The sequence below is a fragment of the Sphaerodactylus townsendi genome, linkage group LG03 (assembly GCF_021028975.2).
Source record: "Sphaerodactylus townsendi isolate TG3544 linkage group LG03, MPM_Stown_v2.3, whole genome shotgun sequence".
NCBI classification, from domain to species: Eukaryota; Metazoa; Chordata; class Lepidosauria; order Squamata; family Sphaerodactylidae; genus Sphaerodactylus; species Sphaerodactylus townsendi.
In genome coordinates this window covers 139328429-139350939 of record NC_059427.1, presented here as the reverse complement: position 1 = coordinate 139350939, position 22511 = coordinate 139328429, and the positions used below count along the sequence as shown (strand labels likewise).

General features: G+C 43.6%; 1 protein-coding gene across 1 annotated transcript in view; it reads right to left on the bottom strand.

Moving 5' to 3' along the window:
* The window catches only part of RACGAP1 (Rac GTPase activating protein 1), a 34660-nt gene extending 17909 nt beyond the window's left edge, over nucleotides 1–16751 (bottom strand). The window contains exons 1-4 of the mRNA XM_048491706.1: nucleotides 16627–16751; nucleotides 9379–9446; nucleotides 4289–4388; nucleotides 3025–3227 (exon numbers count right to left, since the gene is read on the bottom strand). Of these exons, the coding sequence (XP_048347663.1) occupies nucleotides 3025–3227; nucleotides 4289–4379 (294 nt within the window). The 5' untranslated portion in view covers nucleotides 4380–4388; nucleotides 9379–9446; nucleotides 16627–16751. The remainder of the gene's footprint in view (nucleotides 1–3024; nucleotides 3228–4288; nucleotides 4389–9378; nucleotides 9447–16626) is intronic.
* Nucleotides 16752–22511: the final 5760 nt, after the last annotated feature.

Genomic DNA, 22511 nt, shown 5'->3' with positions numbered 1-22511 from the left:
CACCTCTGCTGTCATAGGTACAGGAAGCAGGGTCTCAGAAGATGACTGGAACGGTTGGTAGGTTAATATAGTAGACTGTCCTTCAGCTATACTGCAACCAAGCCATATAGGAATACAAAGATACAAGCCAGCACCTTGAATTGGGCCTGGAAGCAAAATGGGAGGCAGTGCAGATGGAACAAGACTGGAGTGAGATGGTTCCTACAATCCACCACAGGAGTGTTCAGGTTCCAGCATTCTGTACCAACTGTCGCTTGGCCAATATTCAAGGGCATTCCCATGTAATGCACACTGCAGTAGTCTAATCGATGTTTCCAGCTGCATGTACCATGGTGGCAAAACCTACTGCAACATGTTTATCCAACAGAAGGCCTGCATCCAGTAATGCCCCCAGCACCCAAAACAGCATCTTTCTATTTCATCTGGCCTGGAGACTGGTCCTTATTTAGATTTGGCAGGTCTGGACGCACACTGACCAATAGCGACTTCAACCTCCACAGTGGACTAAGGTAATGTGTTCTACGGTTAGAAGATGCCTCAGAAACATGAACAGGTGCAAAATAAAGAAACAAGACCCGCATCTCCACCCACACCCTGGAGTCAGCCACTTGGAAGATAATTCTAGCACTGTGTTAACTATATCGGCTACGCATTTCTTTCTGGGCCAAATTCAAAATGTCCCTCATGCTGATTGAACCTAATCTATTGTCTATTCCCACCCATTCTTCAGAGAGTCCTTTCTTGGTGGCACACCCTCTTAGGAGTGTCCATATGGCTACAGCAGGTTGCAGGCTTTTTCTGCAATAGGAGCAATTCTGTGGGATGGCTTACCAGAGTAGGTGCTGTATGCACCTCTACTTTCTACATTCAGGAAGCACATACAAGTTGTCTTTCAAATGGCGTTTAATGGAAGGACAATGGTTTTGACAGACTTGCTGTGCTATCTTCCTCATCCTGGCTTGCCATTGTACTGTTTTTATTCATTTACAACTTGTTGCTTTGTTAGCTACCTTGAATCCATAGAAATAAGGTGAGATGTAAATACTGCAAATAAATAAAATAGGTTCCTGAAGGTTGGTGAAGAAAGAATGCCCTGCTCTTTGTCTATTTTTTCCCATGCAAGACTATCAAAACAACATTGGAAGAACAGGAATGTTTTCCCTTCTTCCAGGTACCTGATCAGATCAGCCTCCTTCCCATTTCTGTGTTAAAAACATTGGGAAGGTCTCTTCTGTCAGGAGTGGCACCTGCCCCCTCCCTCCATCAGACCAGGAGGTGCCAGGGGACACATCTGGGCTGAGGGCAAGAGTACGAATGCTGACCTGTATCTATACCTGTAGAGTATGAATGCTGACCATGTATATACCTGTCATATGTTAATGGGCCTTTTGTTGTTTCAATGTTCCCCTGCACTTAGAAATGTAGATAACTATTGCATCCTTTTTTGTCGACTCTGGAAGGGAAGAGGGAGGAATGGAGGCTGTGGGATACTTACTGTTGAAAACAAAGTCTTTCACATCTTGTTGTTCCCATATTATATCAGAAGGAGAGAGGGAGGAGATTAGAGCAATCAGAAAGGGATAAATGTTACTGCAAAAGCCAGGTTCACCAGAACTGGCTTTCTGAAGCTGAGTGCCTGTTGCCAACCCAATAAAGACTTCTGATTCCCTATCTAGAGTCCGCTTATTGATCCTTGGTCCAGGAACTAATATCTTCATACATCTCCCAGCATTACACCTGATTTGGCCCTCAGTAAGAGGTTTGCCAAACTGACTTTTGTCACTGAAGAGCACACCACCAGGTAACTTTTCCTTAGTCTAAACTCAGAAAAAGATCACAAAAGCAATGCCTGAACACACCATCCTACACATGCTTGCATTTTGGAGCTTTTTGATGTGGAAGAACCCTCTGCACCCTTTGACCAGGAAACTGCTCCAGCAGAGCCAAATAAATTGAATTTTTACAGCATGGGCAAACACTAAAAATATCCACTGACTATTACCAGCATCTGCCAGTAAGTGAGAGCTCTGGCACCTTCAGTACTGCCTTGGGCCAGTATTGCCTGACATTTTGCTTCTTGGGCTATAGTGCATGACCTCTGCTTCGCTATCAACCCTAGAACTGGGCCTGCAGCAGGGGAACAAAGAGGCCTGTGAGCAGTAGCCAGCTGGGTAGCCTCCACAGCGAATCAGGCAAAACCGGCAGTGCAAACTACTTATTAAGGCTCACTAGATCATGATGAAGTTAAAAGCGGCTTTTCTACTGATTTTGCCTAAAAACTAGTCAAATGTTCAGTTCTCATATGGTTCTATCTTTGCACAATGACAGATTGGCCATAGTACAGCCGGTGTAATGTAGCTGGTGTTGGACCAGAACCTGGGAAACCTAAGTTTGATTCCCTAATCTGACACAGCTGGGTGGTCATGGACCAGTCACATGCCCTTCAGCCTAACCTACCTCACAGGGCTGTTGTGAAGGCAAGATGGAGGTGAGATCAACGTAAGCTGCTTTGAGTCACCATAAGGTATTAATTAACTAAAAAGTCATGACCTTTGGGGACTTGCGTCACTTGTCATCAATGATACCAAGAATACTACCTGTGGCATTCAACCAGTCACAGCACTCTACTGCAATGCCAGAAAGTGAAAGAATCATTATTTCAAAAACAAAATGCAGTAAAAATGAACTATCTCAAAAATAGAAGAACTTCTGAACTTCTTTAAATGACGAAGCTGAGGTACCACAGAAGATAATAAGGGACATTTGTTGTTCTGTACACAAGGTCCAGAAAGACTCCCCCCCCCCATTATGCTCTGCTTTTAACTTCACTAAATATTGACCACTGTTCGAAACAAAATTCTGACAGACCCACAAGGCTCTTCTTGTGCCAAGCCTGCTGCATTAGATATAATGAAATGAGAACTGAGAAGACATATAACATTTCCATGTTAACATGTTCAATACCCAGAACACTTGTCTGACTCACAGAGGAAAAACACATTTACTAAACAATGCAGTACACACCAACTTTTCGCAGTTGGCTTCAGCTCGCTGTCTTCTCTTGATCTCCACGTCCACCTGATTTCGAGCATGTTTCAATTTCACATCCAAGGCACTACGTTCAGTTTCTGTTTTCATCAGCAGATCTTTGTACATGGCAACCTCATGGTCCATTTTCTGCCACCGTTTCCTAAACTCCTCAAAATTCTTAGCCAGCTGGATAAAGTCTGGAAAGAACGCACAGTTTAAATCTATTTACCACAGACTGTTTCTTTAACATCCCTATACCTACACTTTCCCTCCTAATCTCCCTCTCACTGAAAGTTTCACATAGTGTGGAAACCATGCCTAGGTGGTGGTGATCTTTATGGGAACTTGGTAACAGCAGGCTGAAATCAGTGCAAAGTTTATTGCTCTATCAACATTATTTCTACTGAGCAGTTCAGTCTGATTCAGTGTTAAAGACAACCAAGAGCAAAACATCTTTGAAGCAAGGCCTGTGACTAAGGCAACTTGTATAAAAATACCAACTATCTGCCAATTGTCATACTGGAAGATGGAGCTGCGGTTATAATTAACTTGAGAACAGATTTTATGGTCACAGATTAGCCCACCAGAAAGACGTTCAACAGCGAAATTTAAATGTAACTGCTGTAATATGCTTCAGCAGATTTGGTTAGTATTATAGATGTCTGGGCCAACAACTGTATTCAGTTAGATAATTATACAAATATTGATTTGAAAGGAAAAAGCCAATTTCCTTCAGCTTCTTAAAGCTGCCCTAAAGGGAATATAAACGTTCCACCCAGCAAACCGACATCTACAGAAGATTGCGCAGACCTGCCTTTGGCCAGTATCTCTCCCCACCAGATTATTTACAGATGTCATTATGGTGACAAAGCACAGACTTCCCTCAGGCTCTTTGAGACCTGCAATGGTATACGGCAACGTAACATCACATCCCTGAGGCAATCGATAAAATAAGGTAACTACTGGAACCATAATGTTTTAACCACACACTCCGCACTGTTGCTTAGAAACCACATTGAACAAAGTCAAATATGCAGATCAATTTTCTACAGAAGGAAGGCATCCCCCCCTCCCCTCCCATCAGACTGCCAGAGTTAAAAACACGTTACCTGCTTGATCTGCAGGATTTGGAAAACTTTTAAGCCATTCAAGGTATACTTGACAACATGGAGTAGAAAGAAGCTCCCAAATTCAGGAATGATTTTTGCATCCCTAACATTAGTGGTCCGCTCAGGATGCACACAAGAAGGTGACTTACGGTACTCGTTGCCTTCATTTAGAATTTCTGCATGGTGCATGAGCTGGTCAAGCAGATTTCGAATATTCAGCATTGCTGTGTCCATCTTCATGCCAAGAACCTGAAATAATTCAAATGATTAGTCTGTTCTTTCCCCAATTCCTCTGCCAGATCCAGCAATTCTTGCCAGCAAGATTGAGTTTGAAACTCAAATACACATCACATTGTAGAGGTCGCCATTGGCAGGCGAACAAGAAATGTATAAAATGATGTAATGGCTACAGTGTTCGTACTTCAGACAGACCAGACTTCCAAAGCTTTCCAAATATCGTATATACTCATGTAGAGCTCGAATTCAAGATATAAGTCAAGGCACCTAATTTTACCACAAAAACTGGGAAAACTTATTGACTTCCTCAAGTAGGTCTAAGTCGAGGGTGGGAAATGCAGCAGCTACAGGTAAACCCTGATTCTCCCTTTAAATCAGAAGGGTGGGGGGATTTAAAGGGAAAATCTGGGGAACATTTGAGGGTGCCTGTCAGGGAAGGAATGTTTATGTTAGCAGTACCAACATTTCAGAGTATCTTTAGGAGACCTCCCTGATGATACTACCCAGGTTTGGTGAAGGTTGGTTCAGGGGGTCCAAAGTTATGGACCCTCAAAAGGGTAGCCCCATCTACTATTAGCTTCCATTGGAAACAATCGGGGGTGGGGGCACCCACTTTGCAGATCCATAACTTTGGACCCCCTGAACCAAACTTTACCAAATCTGGCTGGAATCATCAGGGTTGTCACCTGATGATAGCCTGAAATTTTGGTGCCGCTAGCCTAAAAACTGCGCCTCCTGGAAGCCGACGAATTAAAAACTCTAACATATTTTTTTAAATACACCTCACTCACGTATAAGTCGAGGGGGGCTTTTTCAGCACAAAAAATGTGCTGAAAAAGTCAACTTATATGCGAGTATATTTAAAGTGACTAAAAAAGCCTAGTACAAAATCAGTATCCCATTCCATCTGCCGATCAATGCGTTAGACCATTTGAAACATTCCAATACAGTGGTACCTCAGTTTTCATGGATAATTCATTGGAAAGGAATTGACAAAAACCGAAATCGACGAAAACAGAGGCACCATTTCCCATAGGAATCAATTTAAATCCAATTAATCCGTTGGAGGCACTCCAAAAAGTGCCTTGAATGGATTAATGGGCTTCCTCAAACCTCAGTTGGGAGACAGAGGGAGCTCCTTATTTGGGCAGTGACATCAGGGGGTGTCACTGCCCAAATAAGGAGCTCCCTCTGCCTCCCAGCTGGGCTTCCTCAAACTCCAGACACTTTCGTTTTCGTGGACTTTTTGTCGGTTTCAGTTTTCATGGACTTTTTCTGGGCAAATTTTTTCTGGGTTTGAGGACAAAAAACTGAGGCAATCGACGAAAACCAAGACAAATTTTGGCCAGAAAAAGTTGATGAAAACCAAAACTGATGAAAACCAAAGTCAACGATCACCGAGGTACCACTGTATGTATATTAATATACATAATGTTTACATAATGCTGAATTCTTAAGCAAAAAGTAGACAGGATTTTTGGTACCAAGGAACTTACAATGGAAAAAGAGAGAAGCTAACAAGCATCTCTTAATGTCAGCAAATGCAGTCACACATCAGGGGTAAAACCACAACCCTCAACCAAAGAGTTTAGAGAAGGCATTTAAAGAACAAAAGTGAAACAATTTCAAAAATGAGAAAGTTTGATCATAAGTGACAGGTTGATACAAAAATTGGATTCTTCACATTTAAAGCAGCATTTTAAAAAGTGTCAATTGTACATCAAGTGCCCCAATATATCATTCACCCTGAAAATGAATATGTTAAAATTCTAGTTCCTAATTTCTCAAAACTGATTCCCTGATCGCCTGTCAAATAAATGAGCCTACTTTCTACAAAAAAGAATAAATTATGGGAAAGATATCCAAAAAACAAAATATTACATTTATTTTAGAAAACTGTGGGTTTTTAGCCAGCCCTGCTTTTGAAGCACTAAGACTGCATTACAGAACGGCTTCCACAATATGCTAACTTTCACAGATTTTTTTTAATTTTTTCTCATTTTGAATCGCAAACTCCCAGCACATAACAGGCTGCTTTGAAACTCTTCTCTGTGTTAACAGCAATTTGCAAAGCAACACAGGGAACTGGTTATCGGAGATAAAATGAACCTAAAGCTTTCTTTTGTTCCATGAGCCTGTTTCATGGTTCTCTGGATCCCAGCCTCAGCCCTCCAGTGAGGAGTTTGCAGAGTATCCTTGCATACAGAGGGAGCCAAGCAAAAATCCATTCATTCCACAAATGTCCCCCCCCCCCCTCTAAGCAGAAACTCTGTTGAGCAAGAGGTACATGGGATACATGGCTAATATTCTAGATCAGTGATTCCCAACCAGGGTTCCATGGTACCCTGGGGTGCTGTGAGCATGTCCCAAGGGCACCCTGGCAATGCTACCAGCCCCCCTCACTTTTGCGGCGTCTTCCGCAGGTGCCAGCAAGGACATGGAGCTGGCCCAGGGGGCAGGACCTGCCGCAAGGTCAGCAGCCACTTCCTGCCCAACAGTGCTTCCCTTCACCCTGAAAGGAGAAGGGAGTGGGGGTGGGGGTGGGAAGCAGGGGCACTGGGAGGGGAAGGTGGGGGGATGGCAAGGGTACTGTGAGATATGAAGAGTGAGATCAAGGGCACTGTGATGTCGAAAATGTTGGGAAACACTGTTCTAGATTATGCTCTCAAGTAGTATTTAGAAAGGCTTTATCCAGTTGACACCAATATGATTCACTGTTCCAGCAATCAGGTAGGAAGCATTCTTCTTCAGGAAGTTTACGCCAGGGTGGGGGGCGGGGGGGAGCCTGATTTAGATCAGCCGTACAGATTTAAATTGCTGCATTCACCAGGGTCTGAAATACAAATCAGGATTCCTTTCCAAATTATCCGAAGGACTAAAAAAGTTCCCTATCCAGCTTAAAATTAGCATAGCTCTTTGACGCAAAATAAGCACGAGGAAGCCAAGATGTGTATTTTGGGGGAAAGCTCAAGAGAAGTTCAAATTTTATTTTTGTAAGTTACTGTTCCTATCACAAATGGCTTTTAAAATCTCTGTCATGGTCAGCATATTCCCCAAGCAGCAGAGCCAGTGACATCACAGGAGTGATTAAGAGAGAAACTGCCGACTCAGCCGCATGGAAATGGCTTCTTCAAACCATGTAGCTGCTCGGAATGTGTGTGTGTGGGAATGATGGCTAATAAATTAATACCGAGTAGAGGGGGATGCATACATTGTAGCATATTTTGGCCATCCATGCCAGACAATATGCCACCTTCACAGCTAGATGGGCATAGAAAAAAAATTAAGCAAATGATATAAAAAGTACTCTGAGCAAGCATGCTTTCGTAACTATTAAGCACAGAACGCGTCTAAAGGCCCCACAGAACACGGTTTCCACTGAAATTCCACCGGATATTTTTCTTCCCCCATCTTCAGTCCCACACATTAATTTAGAGCAATACTCGTAAACAAGAAAAAGCATCCATTTGGCTTGCCCTTCATGCCGAAGTCTCCTCACAAACAGAAGTAGAACAAGATGTAGCTGGCACTGAATCTCCCGGAGCTACTTTTTCAAGAATCTTATTTAGATATTGAAGACAGCTTTCTTCCCACTGCTTTCCACAGAGATGTCTTTTTACCAGATTGTCAAAACTGTATTTCAGAGAAACAGTGGGACCAAATCAATAAAGTTATGAGAATGTCACTTCAACAGTGCAATCCAGAAGGGGGCCCTGGAAAGTGCTATGACCCCCATGCCAATACCTACCCTGTTCTCTGGTGGCCCCCTTCAGTGTCAGTTTAGGGATGTTCCCTCTCCTATGCCTGGTCCCACCCCCTCTCCACCCCTGGACTGCCTTCTGCTTCTTGCTCCTCCTCCTTTCCTCTGCTCCCCTTCATGGCTGTCGGCTGACCTGTTGGTCAAGACCCATGTCTCGCTTGCTCCACGCTGGCGCTCTTGCACCATAATCCCTTTTCACCCCTGCTGCCTTTTTTATGCCTTTCCAGGCTGGCTGTGGCACAAGTACCTGCAAAGGAGGTGTTGCCTTCACTGTTGCCATGCCACCCCCGATGCACCTCCCCGCCTCCGGATTGTGCTGCCCACATTAAGTGTACCCATATTAGTATATTTTAAGAATTGCCACACAAACTTCTCGGTTATCAATAGAGTCACAAAAGAGTACAGATGTAAAGTTTATAGAAATCTTAAGCCATTGGTGGTGGTGTCATGTGCAGCGCTAGTTTTGGAACAAAACAAATTTTGGGAAAAATTAAAATGTGCAATATTGACTTTCTGATCAAGCCTAAATTTATTTTACTGCTTAGCAACATAAAATGCATCATAATTTAATCAAAATACAAGGTTGTTTCATTTGGCACACAATTTTTTTTTAAAAAATGCATTAGTTTTCTGCAAATGAAATTACAACATAATCAATACCTGAGAGAGAAAGCTACAAACTTCTGTACCAGTTTGCATATGTATCTCAGTTTATGGCACCCAAGAAGAAAAAAATTACAAAACCAGAGAACCTTAAAAGATGCTTCTTCAAATTTCAAAAGTTTCTACTAGAAACATGCCCTTAGAAAAGCAAACAGAAAAATAAACTTTTTTCTTCTTCCAAGGTTTTTTAAGTCTTTATGTCTGTACAAAGAGGTACCTATATCATAATAAATTTAGGAAAGGTTCAGGGGCTTTGAGCAAGGTGTAAAATGGAAGTTTTCAGGAAGATATTTTTCTGAAGGGAGGTACTCTTGTAGTTTTTAATGTTTGGCCAGAGTGTATTAGTGGGTTGTTTTGTATTTATTGTTGGCTTTTAATTTTTGTAACTTGCTAAATTTTTGCAACGTGAGCCTGTGTGAGAAAAGCCATCTGGAAAGAAATATATAAATACTTTAAGAAAGGCAAGGAGTGATAACAGAGGAAATGAAGCATTTCTGGTTCAGTTGCAACAGAGCAAGCGAAAGCACAAAACCAAGATAAAAGATTGTACAGATGTGTTTTGTCAATCTAATACCGTACCTTAATTTCAATTCTGCATCAAGTTCTGAGTCAAAGGCTGTGCCAGTCTGAAGAACTTTGGTTTCAACCTAAGAAAAAATTAATAGAATAAAACCAAGAGGCTCAAGTTCTACATGTTAAAATGTACCTGACGTATTAATAGTTATTTCGAGCAAAAACTACAGCCTATTCATCACTGTAACATCTGAAACAATAATACTACCTACCCTAATAGCCAGGTGTAATGGATGCGCCCACACTGAAGGGCTGGTGTGTGTGAAAAGCCTAATGAAAAGGCCTTAGTGACAGCCAGAGTTATACAGAAGGCTCCACTATACAAGAGACCCCATTTGATTGGTCGAGAAAGGCACAGTTGCCTATGGCCAGGGTTAGGGGGAGCCAAAGTGCTGGCAGTATAAATACAGTGCAGTGCCTGTCAGAGTTTAGTCAAGCTTGGGAGAGAGATTCAGGAAGAGCCAGAGTTTGACAGAGAGCGGTCTGTCAGATCTGAACTGAAGGATTCTGTCTCAGCAGTGTTAGCTGACAGAAGTCCAGTTACTCTACAAGCTGTGGAGGCTTGATTAGAGAAAGGAGGTCCTGAGTTGGGTGCAAAGTGACGCGCCAGTCAGTGGCTTGACAGTTAATACTGTCCACACCTAGAGTCTGCCCTACCCCTGTGTAACACCAGTCTGGGAAAAGCCCGATCCAGAGGCAGTGAAGCCAAATTGGGATTAGTGTGAGAGAGGGAGGCTATGTGTGCCAGAATCTCACTGGGCATAGGCTGTGTGTGTGTGTACTCAGTGGGTTGTGGATCAGAAAGGACTAGTGTCTGTCTGTGAAGAAATTTAGTAGATCTAAAGCAAAATCGTTCTTGAAGAGACACCTGCGTGTGTCTGTGTGTGTGTAAAACCTAAGTAACATCGGAAGCTCCGTAATTTTTAAGTGAAAAAAACCTCTCTGAAACCATCAAGTGTTAGTACCTCTCTGAGCCAGTTTAAGAAGCCCTTCTTTTGTTTTCAAAATAAATTTCATTCATTATGTTCAAGTTACCCTCATGCCAGTCTGCGTTTGTGTGTGAGAGGTTGAAGAGTGCCTGTCTGTGAGACTAGAATCCCAGCCAATTTTGAGTTCCCTCCATTTTTGTAAATGGGACTCTGAAGGACATTCCCCTCAGACCAAGAGTGAATGTGAGGTGGGATCCTTTATTATATTTGGCAGCCAGCAGCAGTTTTGGGATTCCTAGTTCCTTCTCTTTAATGGTGGCAGCAGAGTAAAAAGAAGATCCCTGAACACTAGTCTGGGATATTTTGGGTGGCAAAGAAAACCCCACTGGTCAGTTTAGTGGGAACCTTGATTGTAGGCCACACCCGTCCCGTTACGATTGGTGGCTAGCGGTGGGATAATATCTCTCCCTCGCCCGGAATATAAGGACTCCATTACATCAGGATATTAGGATATATACTATATGGCTCAGTACCACATTTTATTTATTTAAAAAATATTTATACCCTGCCTTATACTAAAGTCTGCAGGTGGCTTACACAGGTTAAAACAATAAAAGATCAACAAAACATCATAAACTATGAAAATTAAAACAATACAAACCACATATAATTAACCCCAACCCCCATTCCACCAGACCCTCCTCCCAAGACCAGCAGCTGCAGAAGGGATTTCCAGTGAGGTGAAGAGAAAGGTCTTTGCCGTGATCCTAAACCTATGAAGGGTAAATGCCTGGTGGGGTGAGGTACCACCAGGTGTGCCTCCCCCTGTAACCTCAGTTCCTGAGCAGGTATATTTGGGTTCAGGGGAGCCCTTCAGATAGCAAACACTTCTGTATTAATGAATCAAGGCTGACCTAAGATCCAATCTACATGTATTAATTAGTCCTCATGGAATGGCCCATGACCGTAGATGCAGGAAGAGAATAACATGAGTCAAATAAGGCCATATAACTTCTTGATAATACCACAGGGCAATGCCTTCCATTAAGAAACTATGCTGTTATTATGTTGGTTCATACAGCACTTTCTCATTGTGGCTGTAGTTCTCCTGTACGTAAGATGTGAACATGTAAGAAATGTGCTCAGGACTCTTACTTGGGGATATAAAGCCAGGAAAACTTCAGAAGCCTATTCCATATTTAAAACCACAACCAGTCATACATAACCGATCCCACTGGAACCTCTTCAGTTACCAGGAAAGATCAGCCACTTAAGCGGCAGGCAGCCATCCCAACCTACTCGATCAGAAGTCTGAATATCAGTATCTTAACATGTTGTACTAAGTGAAATATCAGTGAAAAACAGTCCTGCTTCATTTCAGGAAAAGCCGCTTTTTTGAAAAGCAATTTTCACTCCATCCTATTCAAACAAAGTAGCACAGTTGTACTTTAACGTGCTAGATGAGTGATGCCAAGTGTCCATCCACACCCCACGTTACAAATACTATGCACGAAGAAAAGCAGTTCATAAACTATACCCGGATAACAAGTTTCAATACATTTTCACCCTAGTCAACAAGTGGTGAGATAGGCTTCAGACTTATGAACTGTTTTTACTATCTAGTGGGCAGCTGCACTAGCACGTCCCCCTCCCTGCAGTGATGGAGAGCGGTCTTTTTCTTTTCACCGCCCAAGTTGAAAAGGTCAAGTCATTCCCACTATATCCACTTATCTTCTCCCCCGTTCCCTCCCACAGACAACTTGCCAGTCTTAAATGGCTCTCAAAATCCATGGGCTGGGCTAGCCAAATGCTTGTTACACCATTTGGAGTCGAGGTGGGAGGGAGTCTTTGTAGAACCAGACCAATGAGAAGATCCGCATAACTGATTGCAGTTTCCTGCAGCATAGGAAGACCAAGCTGTTTTCAGTACAATAGGTTTTTGCTGTTTGTGTTCAGTATTCAATGCTTTTTATAGCTTATAGCCAAGTATGGTCTTTCAGCAAGCACTGCAAGCTTTCAATGCTTCAATAACACATGCCACCTTCTTGTATGGGGCCAGAGGGGGGGAAAAGTAGCAGATGGAATATAGACACAAGTCTGACTTAATTATTGCAATTGGCTGTCAAGGAGTCACCTTGGGGAGCACTGCAAAGCATACTGCTGTTTTTGAGGGAAATGGTTGCTGTTTTAATATCCATTACTGTCCAAGTGTTTACACTCTCGCCTGTGTTCAGTTTATATGTTTGTAGATAAGTAGATACTACCGAAATAAAAAGAGTCTGAATATAGAATTAGCCTGTCCCTTTTCCAAACACAGAACTCAAAGTAATGAACATCCATAAGAGTTCTCACACCCAGATACTACCCAGACCAAAACCTGCTGCTTCCACAAGGTTGCTGCATCAAGTGCCTTCAGACCAAAATTCTCTCATATTCTCTACTCACAAGGCAGTCAACCGGGAGAAAGTTCTACCAATGGAATTTTACACCTCTCATGGAAGTGGGAAGTGCAAGACACTGCTACTGTTTCTTGTCCCCAAATGCTGTTAGCAGTTTCCCTTATGGATTAGAACATTTAAAGCTAGTATTAGAACACACTGGGAGCATTTTAGATCCATACCATTATTCCATATCTCCGCAGTGAATATTGATGGCTGGCATTCTCTAAATATATTTCATTTAGAATTTTTTCAATTAGTGTTTTTTTTTCTTTGTCATTAAGTCAGAGCTAAAGTATGACACCCCTGTAGGGTTTTCAAGGCAAGAGACGTTGAGACTTACTTGCTGTTGCCTACCTCTGCATCAATGACCATGGTATTCCTTGGAGATCTCCCATCCAAATACTAGCCAGGGTCAGGGCTAAGAGTACACACTGGCCCAAGGTCATATAGCAAGCTTCCAGGTGAGAGTGGGGATCTGAACCTGTGTCTCCCAAGTCCTAGTTTATACCTTCACCACTAGGTCACGCTGAGTCTCATTTCATACCCCAACAGTGAATACTGATGATTCACAGAACATTAAAGTTTGCATTACAATGAAGGGAAAATTCTGATTGTTTTACACACTCTAAGTAAAAACAACTGAAGAAAAATATTACAGGTAAATTGGAATAGAAAGGCATTTTTAGAAGTCAGTTTGTGTGCTCCAACAGACAAGATTACTTAACAGAACATCTTTCTTCTAAAAACCCAGCATTTAAAGGTTTTCATGGATTTACAGAAGGAAAACTTAAAAGAACAAAAGGTCACCAGATAAGACACTTGAGTAAATACAACAGATCAAAGGTAATCCTTCTTAGGGTCAGAGCTACCTCTCTCAATCTTAGATAGGCTTATTTATACATAATTCTCACAATTGCACAAGGTATCGAAGAGTTTAACCTTCACACTGGTTGATTGCCATTTATCTCAACTGTTTCTGAATTATTACCATCTTTAAGAATGTCTGAATTCAAAAATTCTACAGTTCTATGAGGTCATAAACTCAAGAGTCAGTTTGAACATGACTCTGGGTGGGGGCTTTTTTAAAAAAACAATTAAGTTGTGCTCATTATCAGTCAGGCTGTCAAGTTGCGGATGCATTTGAAGCAACGGATAGCCCAGTTTAAACAAGCATATGAAATACTACATGGATGATTTTTCTTAAGACGCCAGCATCACATGTAAGCTAGGTCTCAGAAAAAGATCTTGTAATCTTGTGAGAGAAATGGGAAAGCTTTGTGTATTGCTACAAGGTCCTCCGTTCCAACAACAGACTTACATATAGGAAGAAATCCCAACACTGCCCTGTGCACAGGTTCTCTCTTGAAAAAAGGTCCCTCTAGTTACCAGTTCATTCAGTATCAGGCCCAAGAAAACATTTCTCTTTCCAAGGCACTAGCATCAAATTCCAACTTCACTTTCTATGTATTCATCCACTTTGTACAGAAATGAAAAAAGATTCCAAGCTTGTTGGCACCAGCGCCAAATTTTAAAACCCTGGACTAGCAGCCTTATTCAAGGAGTTCTCAAATGCAGAAAACCTCCAGTAAGCCACAGTGGCATCCAAATACACAATAGGATGCAGCCCTGGGGTTATCAGCTGAGTCAGAACAAGATTCAGTGCAGTCCAAACAATTGTTACAGGAAACCTGTTTCAGAGGCAACGACTACATTACTGTTTGTATATAGTTTAGGTTTACATTTTCTGATTGTGAGGATATCCTAAGCTACACCAGAATAATGACTATCTCTCTAATGACTCCAGAGGCCACTTACAAAACATGTTGCCACTGACAGGCAATTTAAAAGTTTTCATGCCAGATAGTATAAAAATTTGTCAGCTTGACAATTCTTTCTCAATATGCTAACACTCTTCAGATCTAACATTACCAAGTCCAGTTCTTTAGCAATCTCATGAAAAGCATCTATTAAAAGGCAACATGACCCCCTGCTCCTAGAGTCCTGCAGCCCTCAAGGCTCAGAAACCAACATGATAAGGACTTAAAGAATGAATATCCCACAGGCAGCAGTTATCAGATAACCATTGCCAACATAAGTGAGAAGTAATGGCAAATGTTTGCGTAGAGCAGGGGAGGGGACCAGCCCAACCTGTAAGAACTGACTACCGTACTGTCTCAGGCCACTACCTCCACATGCACATGTCACTTAGTCCTATCTCTCATTATCACCTCTCCCATGATTATCCTTCCACTTTGGTACACAGCCTATCAGTCTGTTCTGGCTCTTCCCATACGGCAGTGATGGCGAACCTATGGCACGGGTGCCAGAGGTGGCACTCGGAGCCCTCTCTGTGGGCACGTGCACCCAGAGTTCGTCTTGTGGAGGGTGGAAAATCACCCCCCCCCCCCCGCACACACACACACACATCTAGGCTGGCCTGGGCCACTGAGCACAACATGCGATCACTGCGGTGAGCAGGGAGGACTTGGCTGGCAGGCCTGGTGCCTGTGCTCCGGGTGGCTGCTGCCCGAGGGGGGGGGGGGTAGAGATGCTAGAGGGGCACAGAGCAGTGCATGCGGGACTTGCTGGAAGCTAGAGCAGGCTGGCCCCTGTGGGTGGGGCAGAGGAAGAGGGAGCCAACCGTTTTTTTCTAAACTAAAACCTCAGCATTCAGGTTAAATTGCCGGGTTGGCACTTTGCGATAAATAAGTGGGGTTTGGGTTGCAATTTGGCCACTTGGTCTCGAAAAGGTTCGCCATAACTGCCATATGGCATTCAAACACACTACAGTTTTCCACATTGTAAAGTACCATTCCTCAATATATTTTGTCTACCCAACTACATCCCAGTTTCTTTTCTACCCTTTGCATTGCAGCTCTTGGAATATGTCTTGTACTCCCAGTTTCCTTCTATAACCTCTGCTAGGGCTCCACCACTGAAATAATTATTTAATGCCACTAATATTCCTATCCCCACTGTGAATACTGATGTCTCACATTCTCCAAGTGTATTTCATTTAAAATTATTAATTTTTTGCCATCAAGTCACAGCTGGTGTTTGACAACCCCATAGAGTTTTCAAGGCAAGAGAGGTACAGAGGGGGTTTGCCATTGCCTGCCTCCATGTTACGCCCCTGGCATTCCATGGAAGTTTCTCATCTCATTCAAATACTAGTGCGGGGGAGGCAATTGAGCTTCCAAGATTTGATAAAGATCAGGCTAGTCTGGGCTACCCAGGTCAGGACATGCACAATGTTAGCCTAATAAGTTCTTGTTGCTTTCTCAGTGGCACGTGAACCTACACACGAACCTCTAATGAAAACAGGATTGATATGGAAATGTTAACACCCTGTTACATGCCTAGAGAGTTAATCATCCAGACGCAATGGGTGAAGGGAAGACAACAGAGAGGATCGTTTTTCAAATCCCTCCCTTCCACAAATACTTCCCCCTCAACGGTACTGAGGAAAATTTTTACGATGCACACACCTGAAAGCCAGCAATACAAAATCTTATTTTTAAGAACCACATAGACTCTTTTTGAAGGAGCTCCTCCTTAAGTCTCAATTGGTAACTCCACAACAGGGGAATAGCTTACTGCCTACACACCCACCCTTCTCCCTCCATCCTCCAGGTCGCCATTGAAGTCTTGGAATCTTTTTTTTTTAAACGAAGGCGAAGTGGACGAACTTTAATGCAACAATCGTTTAACAACAAACAAGCCAGTCGGGGAGGGAGGGGCAGAATCCTGTCTCCTTTAATGCAACACAGCATCACCGCTGGCCCTGCAGGATTTTCTAAATGCGCCCCACCAAATACCTAGAGATGAAGCCTGTCAGCGCCCAAATCAGGATGACCTCCCGCCACCCCGGCGAAATTACCTACCGGGACCCGCGCGAGGGGAACACCTGCTTTTTTCCCCTCCTGGGAGCGGCGCGCGGCACTGCACTGACAACGGAACCCTCTGCGGGACAAACGGCTTCGTGCACCCGCCTTCCAGTTTGAATCGCCCACGTCTAACACCCGTTCTGATTCTGATTGGCTAAGGGGTACTGACGCAGGGCGGCTAAGCGTGACGACACCGCCTTCAAGCAGCCTATTCAAACTCTAGTCAGCTTCAAAGAAGGGCGCTTGCAGCGCCTTCTTTCTCGAGGGCAAAGCTGCCCTTACTTCATCGTCCCCGCGCCTTTCGCCGTTAGCATAGGTAGGCTGAGCTTGAAAGGCGTTTTGGGCCTTAAGTAGCTAGGGAGCTAGTTCTGGGCCTTAAGTAGCTAGGGAGAAAGTGAAGGTGACAGGTTGGTGTAGGGTGCTAAAACCGAAAGGAAAAAAAGGATCCCTTTCGCATTGGAGGGATCTGGATTACGTGCATGGCGCTGCGTTTATTTGCCTCTAGTACGCATTTTTTTTAAGCTGGGCTTAAAAAAATTATATTAAAAATTGTTCTTTCATAAAACGTCACACACAAGACATGCGTCATTGTGTATTCTGAGGGTTCTCGACTGGAAGACTCCAACTTCACCTTCCAAGATGCACTTTTGGGAGCTTCAGCAGGGTAATTTCCCATCTTCTGCCTTTTTTGCTGGGGGAGAAGGAATGGATTACTGACATCCCACTGTTCTTAACATTCTGACAGCAAGAAGCATGTCCAGTTCCTGGCATTAAAAAAAATTGGCATGGCTTGTGAGTCCCTCAAACTTGCAGAAATCACATCTTTGTCGGTGGGCAAGTTTTACTGCTTTTTGTGATGAGTAGGCACAGCTGTGAAATTTACTGTTGGATTTTACAAATCTGGACTGGAGGGTTACCTTCTGCTCCCCCTTTTCACCTGTCCCAGTTGGCTCCTGAGTTCTGCTACAGCCACCAACCACACACAAGAAGTCCATGTACTCTGTCCTCTTGTGCAGATATTTACATGTCTGCAGATCTGGCCCATGCGTCATTATTGATATATAGGTAGATAAGTGCAAGAATCGTGAGAGAAACCGAGGAAGGAATATTTCCTCCTCACTCTCTCTCTCATCCCCCGCCCCTTCCAAAATTAACTGATTCAAAACTGCATTCAAGATTTCATCCTCTTTGGACATGCTCAGGTCTCACTGGTGTTTTTGGGTGAGGCAATTTTTCTTTTGGTTAGCTAAAGACGTTACACTTCTCGGGATATCCAAAGAAAGAAGAAACCATGCTAGGCTACATATCTACTGCAAATTTATTGAGAGACATGAAATCTTGGGACAACATGGCCATTCTATCAGTCACGCCTAGGACAACCATCTTGGTAATTTTCATCTGTTTTTGGAAATATACTCACCAACAATGCAATCCTCGAATTCCACTTAAATCTATGAACCAAGAAGGGTGTAGCTTTTGGATTTCACTGCAAATTCAGAAACAATCTAACACAGAAACGCCTTGAAACCTGTGCAAATCTGTTTATCTGTAATCATTGTTTATTACAGGGGTTTCAAACATGTGGCTTGGAGGCTGGATCCGGTTTATCTGACCTGCGAGCCAGCTGAGGCAACTTCCCCCTCCCAGTTTCCCCTCACCCAGTCCAGGTACTCATCCGCCCCCTGCTACTGATCTGGCCTGCCAAGCCCATTCCAGGTTAACCAGTCCAGGCAGCAACCCCACCCCACACTCCCAGTCTGAACTGGTAAGCCATCCCCTATCGCCATTTTGCAAGATCTGGGCAAGGCTAGTAAAGATAGGGCTTTTTGAAGGTCATTAATTCTTACAGTCACCACAAGTCAGAATCAACGTGATGGCACACACATGCAGCAGTGCAATGCAGGTGGTTCCTATTTTCAATTCCCTCCCCACATTTTCCCAGCTGGCAAAAACAAAGATTGAAGGTGTAGTGGCTTGTTACACTATCTCAGATGTTGGGTGTGTTTCTAAGCAGTGTTCAAATAAAGTTAAGACGTATAGTTTTACATTTCATAAATGACACATTTTATGTTTTTTAAATGGTAAAGTCAGTGTAGACTTGTAAGATGTTTCCATTTGCTCCCAAATTTCCTCTTTCTTCTCCCCCAGTGCTTCAAAATGTCTTAAAATGTTGCAACTCTGTTTGTCATCCAGCTCTGTCTTCAGTCTTCCCATCTAGCCATGTGCCCATGATAAAAAGACACAAGTTTCTGTTCACAGAAGAGTCTTGCTGCCACTCCCTACTGCTTCCACTAATGAACTAATCATAGTCCTACTGCTTAGTAATGTTAACATCTGTAAAACTGCCTACTTGAATTTAACTGTTTGTTCGTCCCATCTGCTTCCATTCATTTCTTAATCCAAATCATTTTTTAAACTGTCCTGGTAGTTATTGCTACAGTGCATGGCCCCCTCTTTGTTTCCTACATTCCCACAGCATAGTCTGAAATTATCCTAGTCTCCTGTATTTGTGTGCTTACAACTCCCCAGGTACATAAAAATATAGGACCACCGATGTTCTGAAAAATGATGATGGCTGGTGTTTAAGACAGAACAGAAAGGAGGAAAAGCTCTGCAATAACGTACCTAGGTAAGGAAGGTTATTAGGTCTACAAACCTATTATCTAGTTCTGAAGTGTGCTCCCCTGCCTGCAGATTCCTAAATCTGCAGATAGGGGGGCACACTGACCCCCAACAAATGTTTCAGCAAACATGGGAGACAGTCTAGGTCTGCAAAAAAAAAATCTGAAAATTAAAAAAAAGATATATTGAGGGGTTTAAATCCCACTGATTTACAAAACAGTGTGTTGTCTTCACATGCACAGACCTTTTGATCTGCTGGTGGCAGAAATCCTCTTTGGGCCAGACTGTCATGTTGGAGGACCCTGAGAGCCACCAGCAACGTCTCCTTTTTAGTGGTGGGGTGTGTGTGCTAATGAGCTAGGAGTAAGCCCACCTGCACCCATTTCTGTAAGGTAAGCAACCAAGGAGGAGGGGAGGGAATTCTCCCTCCCCTATGAGTTTGGTGGACCTCCCTCTTGGTGAGCCGATGAGAGGGTGGGAATAAAAAGGAGGACAGTATAAGCTGCTTTGGAACCCACAGGGGTGAAAGATGGGGTACAAATAAAATAATAATAATAAGATTGTGTGGCACAGTGCTCAAACCTTGGTGGGATGGAATCCCACTTCCAGTGAAAAGAACTAAAACCATCTCATTTTTTTTCAAAGGAAGAAAACAAGGCTAGGATTGAACATGGTCAGACCAGTTTTGCAAAAAGTTACTAGGAAAATGTTTCATACTTACATGTGTCTGGGCAGGCTCTATTGAGTTTGTTGGAGAAGAATCTGGAATAGATGCAGGCGCTTGGAGGGAGCAACAGACAACTTCCTCTGCCTCCTATAACTGAAGCACCCAAAAGTGTATTTTCAAATGCCTGCCCGCCTGCCTCTCCCAGTTCCAGAAACCACTGTGGCCTAGGCAAGGCAAAAAGGTGGGGAAAGATTAAGTATAACAATCAGTCACATTTTGAAAGTGGTAGATGAAAATATAGGAATCAGTTTGCTAGGAGGTCTACAATACAATTCTAAGCCCGATCTGTAAACTGTGTTGCAGCTGTTCCAGTATCGGTGTTCTCCTTGCATTACAACAAACTACTCCGTTCCTACCTCGAATCTGAACCCTTGTGTGGGAGAGGCTCGTAGCTTTCCATGAAGGGGGTTTGTTCTGCCAAGTGAGCTAACAGAGTGATATGGTAAGCCTATGCTTCCTTTCCTGTGAGCCCACCTGTCAAAAGAGAATGTGCTTATAAGAGGGGAGTCAGACCCACTTATGCAGAAGTTCCAAGAGTGTGGTTAGTGCCAGGGACATAGGTATAGATTTTTTATGGGAGGGGGTTCGGGGTGGGGCCACACCCCCACCTGCCCCTAGGGCATGGCCACACCTCCCCAAGCCCCGCCCCCGGCCTAGCACTTATAAAAGCAGCTCTCCAAGGCCAGGGACATCAGACTCCCCTGCCCTGTCCTCCCCTGCCCCCCACCAGCTGGGCTCCCAGCCGGCAGCTGGCAGTTCCTTCTGTCCTCCCCTCTGGGCAGAGGCATAGAGGGAAAATGGAGCCCGGTGCAAAATCTGAGTTTTGCGTCCCCCTGGGCAGCCGCTGTGATGCTGGAATCCACCACCAAACAGCATCATTTTCAAAGGTGTTTAAACTAGAGAGCCCAAATTCTCCTTTTAAATCCACCTTAAAGGGAGAATCTGGGGTCCCCAGTTAAACAACATTGAAAATGATGTTGTTTTGGGGTGGATTATCACCCACCGTGAAACAGCATCACTTTCAATGTGGCGTAATGGTTAAGAGCAGGTGCATTCTAATTTGGAGGAACTTGGTTTGATTCCCTGCTCTGCCGCTTGAGCTGTGGAGGCTTATCTGGGGAATTCAGATATGCCTGTGCACTCCAACACACACCAGCTGGGTGACCTTGGGCTAGTCACAGCTTTTCGGAACTGTCTCAGCCCCACCCACCTCACAGGGTGTTTGTTGTGAGGGGAGAAGGGCAAGGAGATTGTAAGCTCCTTTGAGTCTCCTACAGGAGAGAAAGGGGGATATAAATCCAAACTCTTCTTCTTCTTCTAAACTGAGGACCTCAGATTCTCCCTTTAAATCCATGCTGAAGGGGGTGGATTTAAAAGGAGAATCTGGGGAAATTTGGGGGGTGCCTGCTGTCAGGGTGCAATTGTTAAGCTAGAAGGACCAAACTTTCAGGATATCTTTAGGAGACTCTCCTAATGATACCACCCAGGTTTGGTGAAGTTTGGTTCAGGGGGTCCAAAGTTATGGACCCTCAAAAGTGTAGCCCCATCTCCTATTACCTCCCATTGGAAACAATGGGGGATGGGGGCACCCCCTTTGGGAGTCCATAGCTTTGGACCCCCTGGACCAAACTTCACAAAATCTGGGTGGTATCAGTAAGAGACTCTCCTGATGATACCTCCCAGGTTTGGTGAAGTTTGGTTCAGGGTGTCCAAAGTTATGGACCCTCAAAGGTGTAGCCCCCATCCTCTATTAGCTCCCATTGGAAACAATGGAGGATGGGGGCACCCCCTTTGGGAGTCCATAACTTTGGACCCCCTGGACCAAACTTCACCAAACCTGGGTAATATTATCAGAAGAGTCCCCCAAACAATCCCTGAAAGTCTGGTGCTGCTAGCCTAAACAATGCGTCCCCTGCAGGCCACAAACAAAAAAACCCACTAAAATGTTTTAAAAACCCACAAACGTGGGGCGGAGCTTCGGACATGAATGGGGGGGGGGGGGTTTGAACCCGAGAAAAAAAAACCCTTACCTACGTCCTTGGTTAGTGCTAGGCCCGGTTTGGCTGGCTGTGAATTTTATATCTTTCATCTGTAGAGTTTCCCACTGTTGAAGAGATATTTCTTCCTCAAAATTTTGCATCCATTTTACCACATGTGATTCTTTGTCAAACTGAAGTAATAACTTGTAAATTTGTCCGAATAGATGTACTTTATGTTGCGTTATCACTCTTCAAATTCAGTCAACTCCCTTCCTGTGTGAATGCCCTGTTTAAATCTTGAAACTAATTGGAAATGTAATAACCATTGTGCATTTTTGTCTTCACACTTCAACTTTGGCCATGACTTAATTTCCCCTGGAGAGTTTATCATATCTCCATATGTTATGAAGTCATCATTTCCCCTCATATGCTTTTTAGAATATGCCCCTATGGGGGACATTAATGGGGATGTTGGAGAGTTTATTCTTCTCTGAGTGGATTCCCAAATTCTAAATAGTCCATTTCTGTTTTCTATTTTGTTTTCTATTTCTATA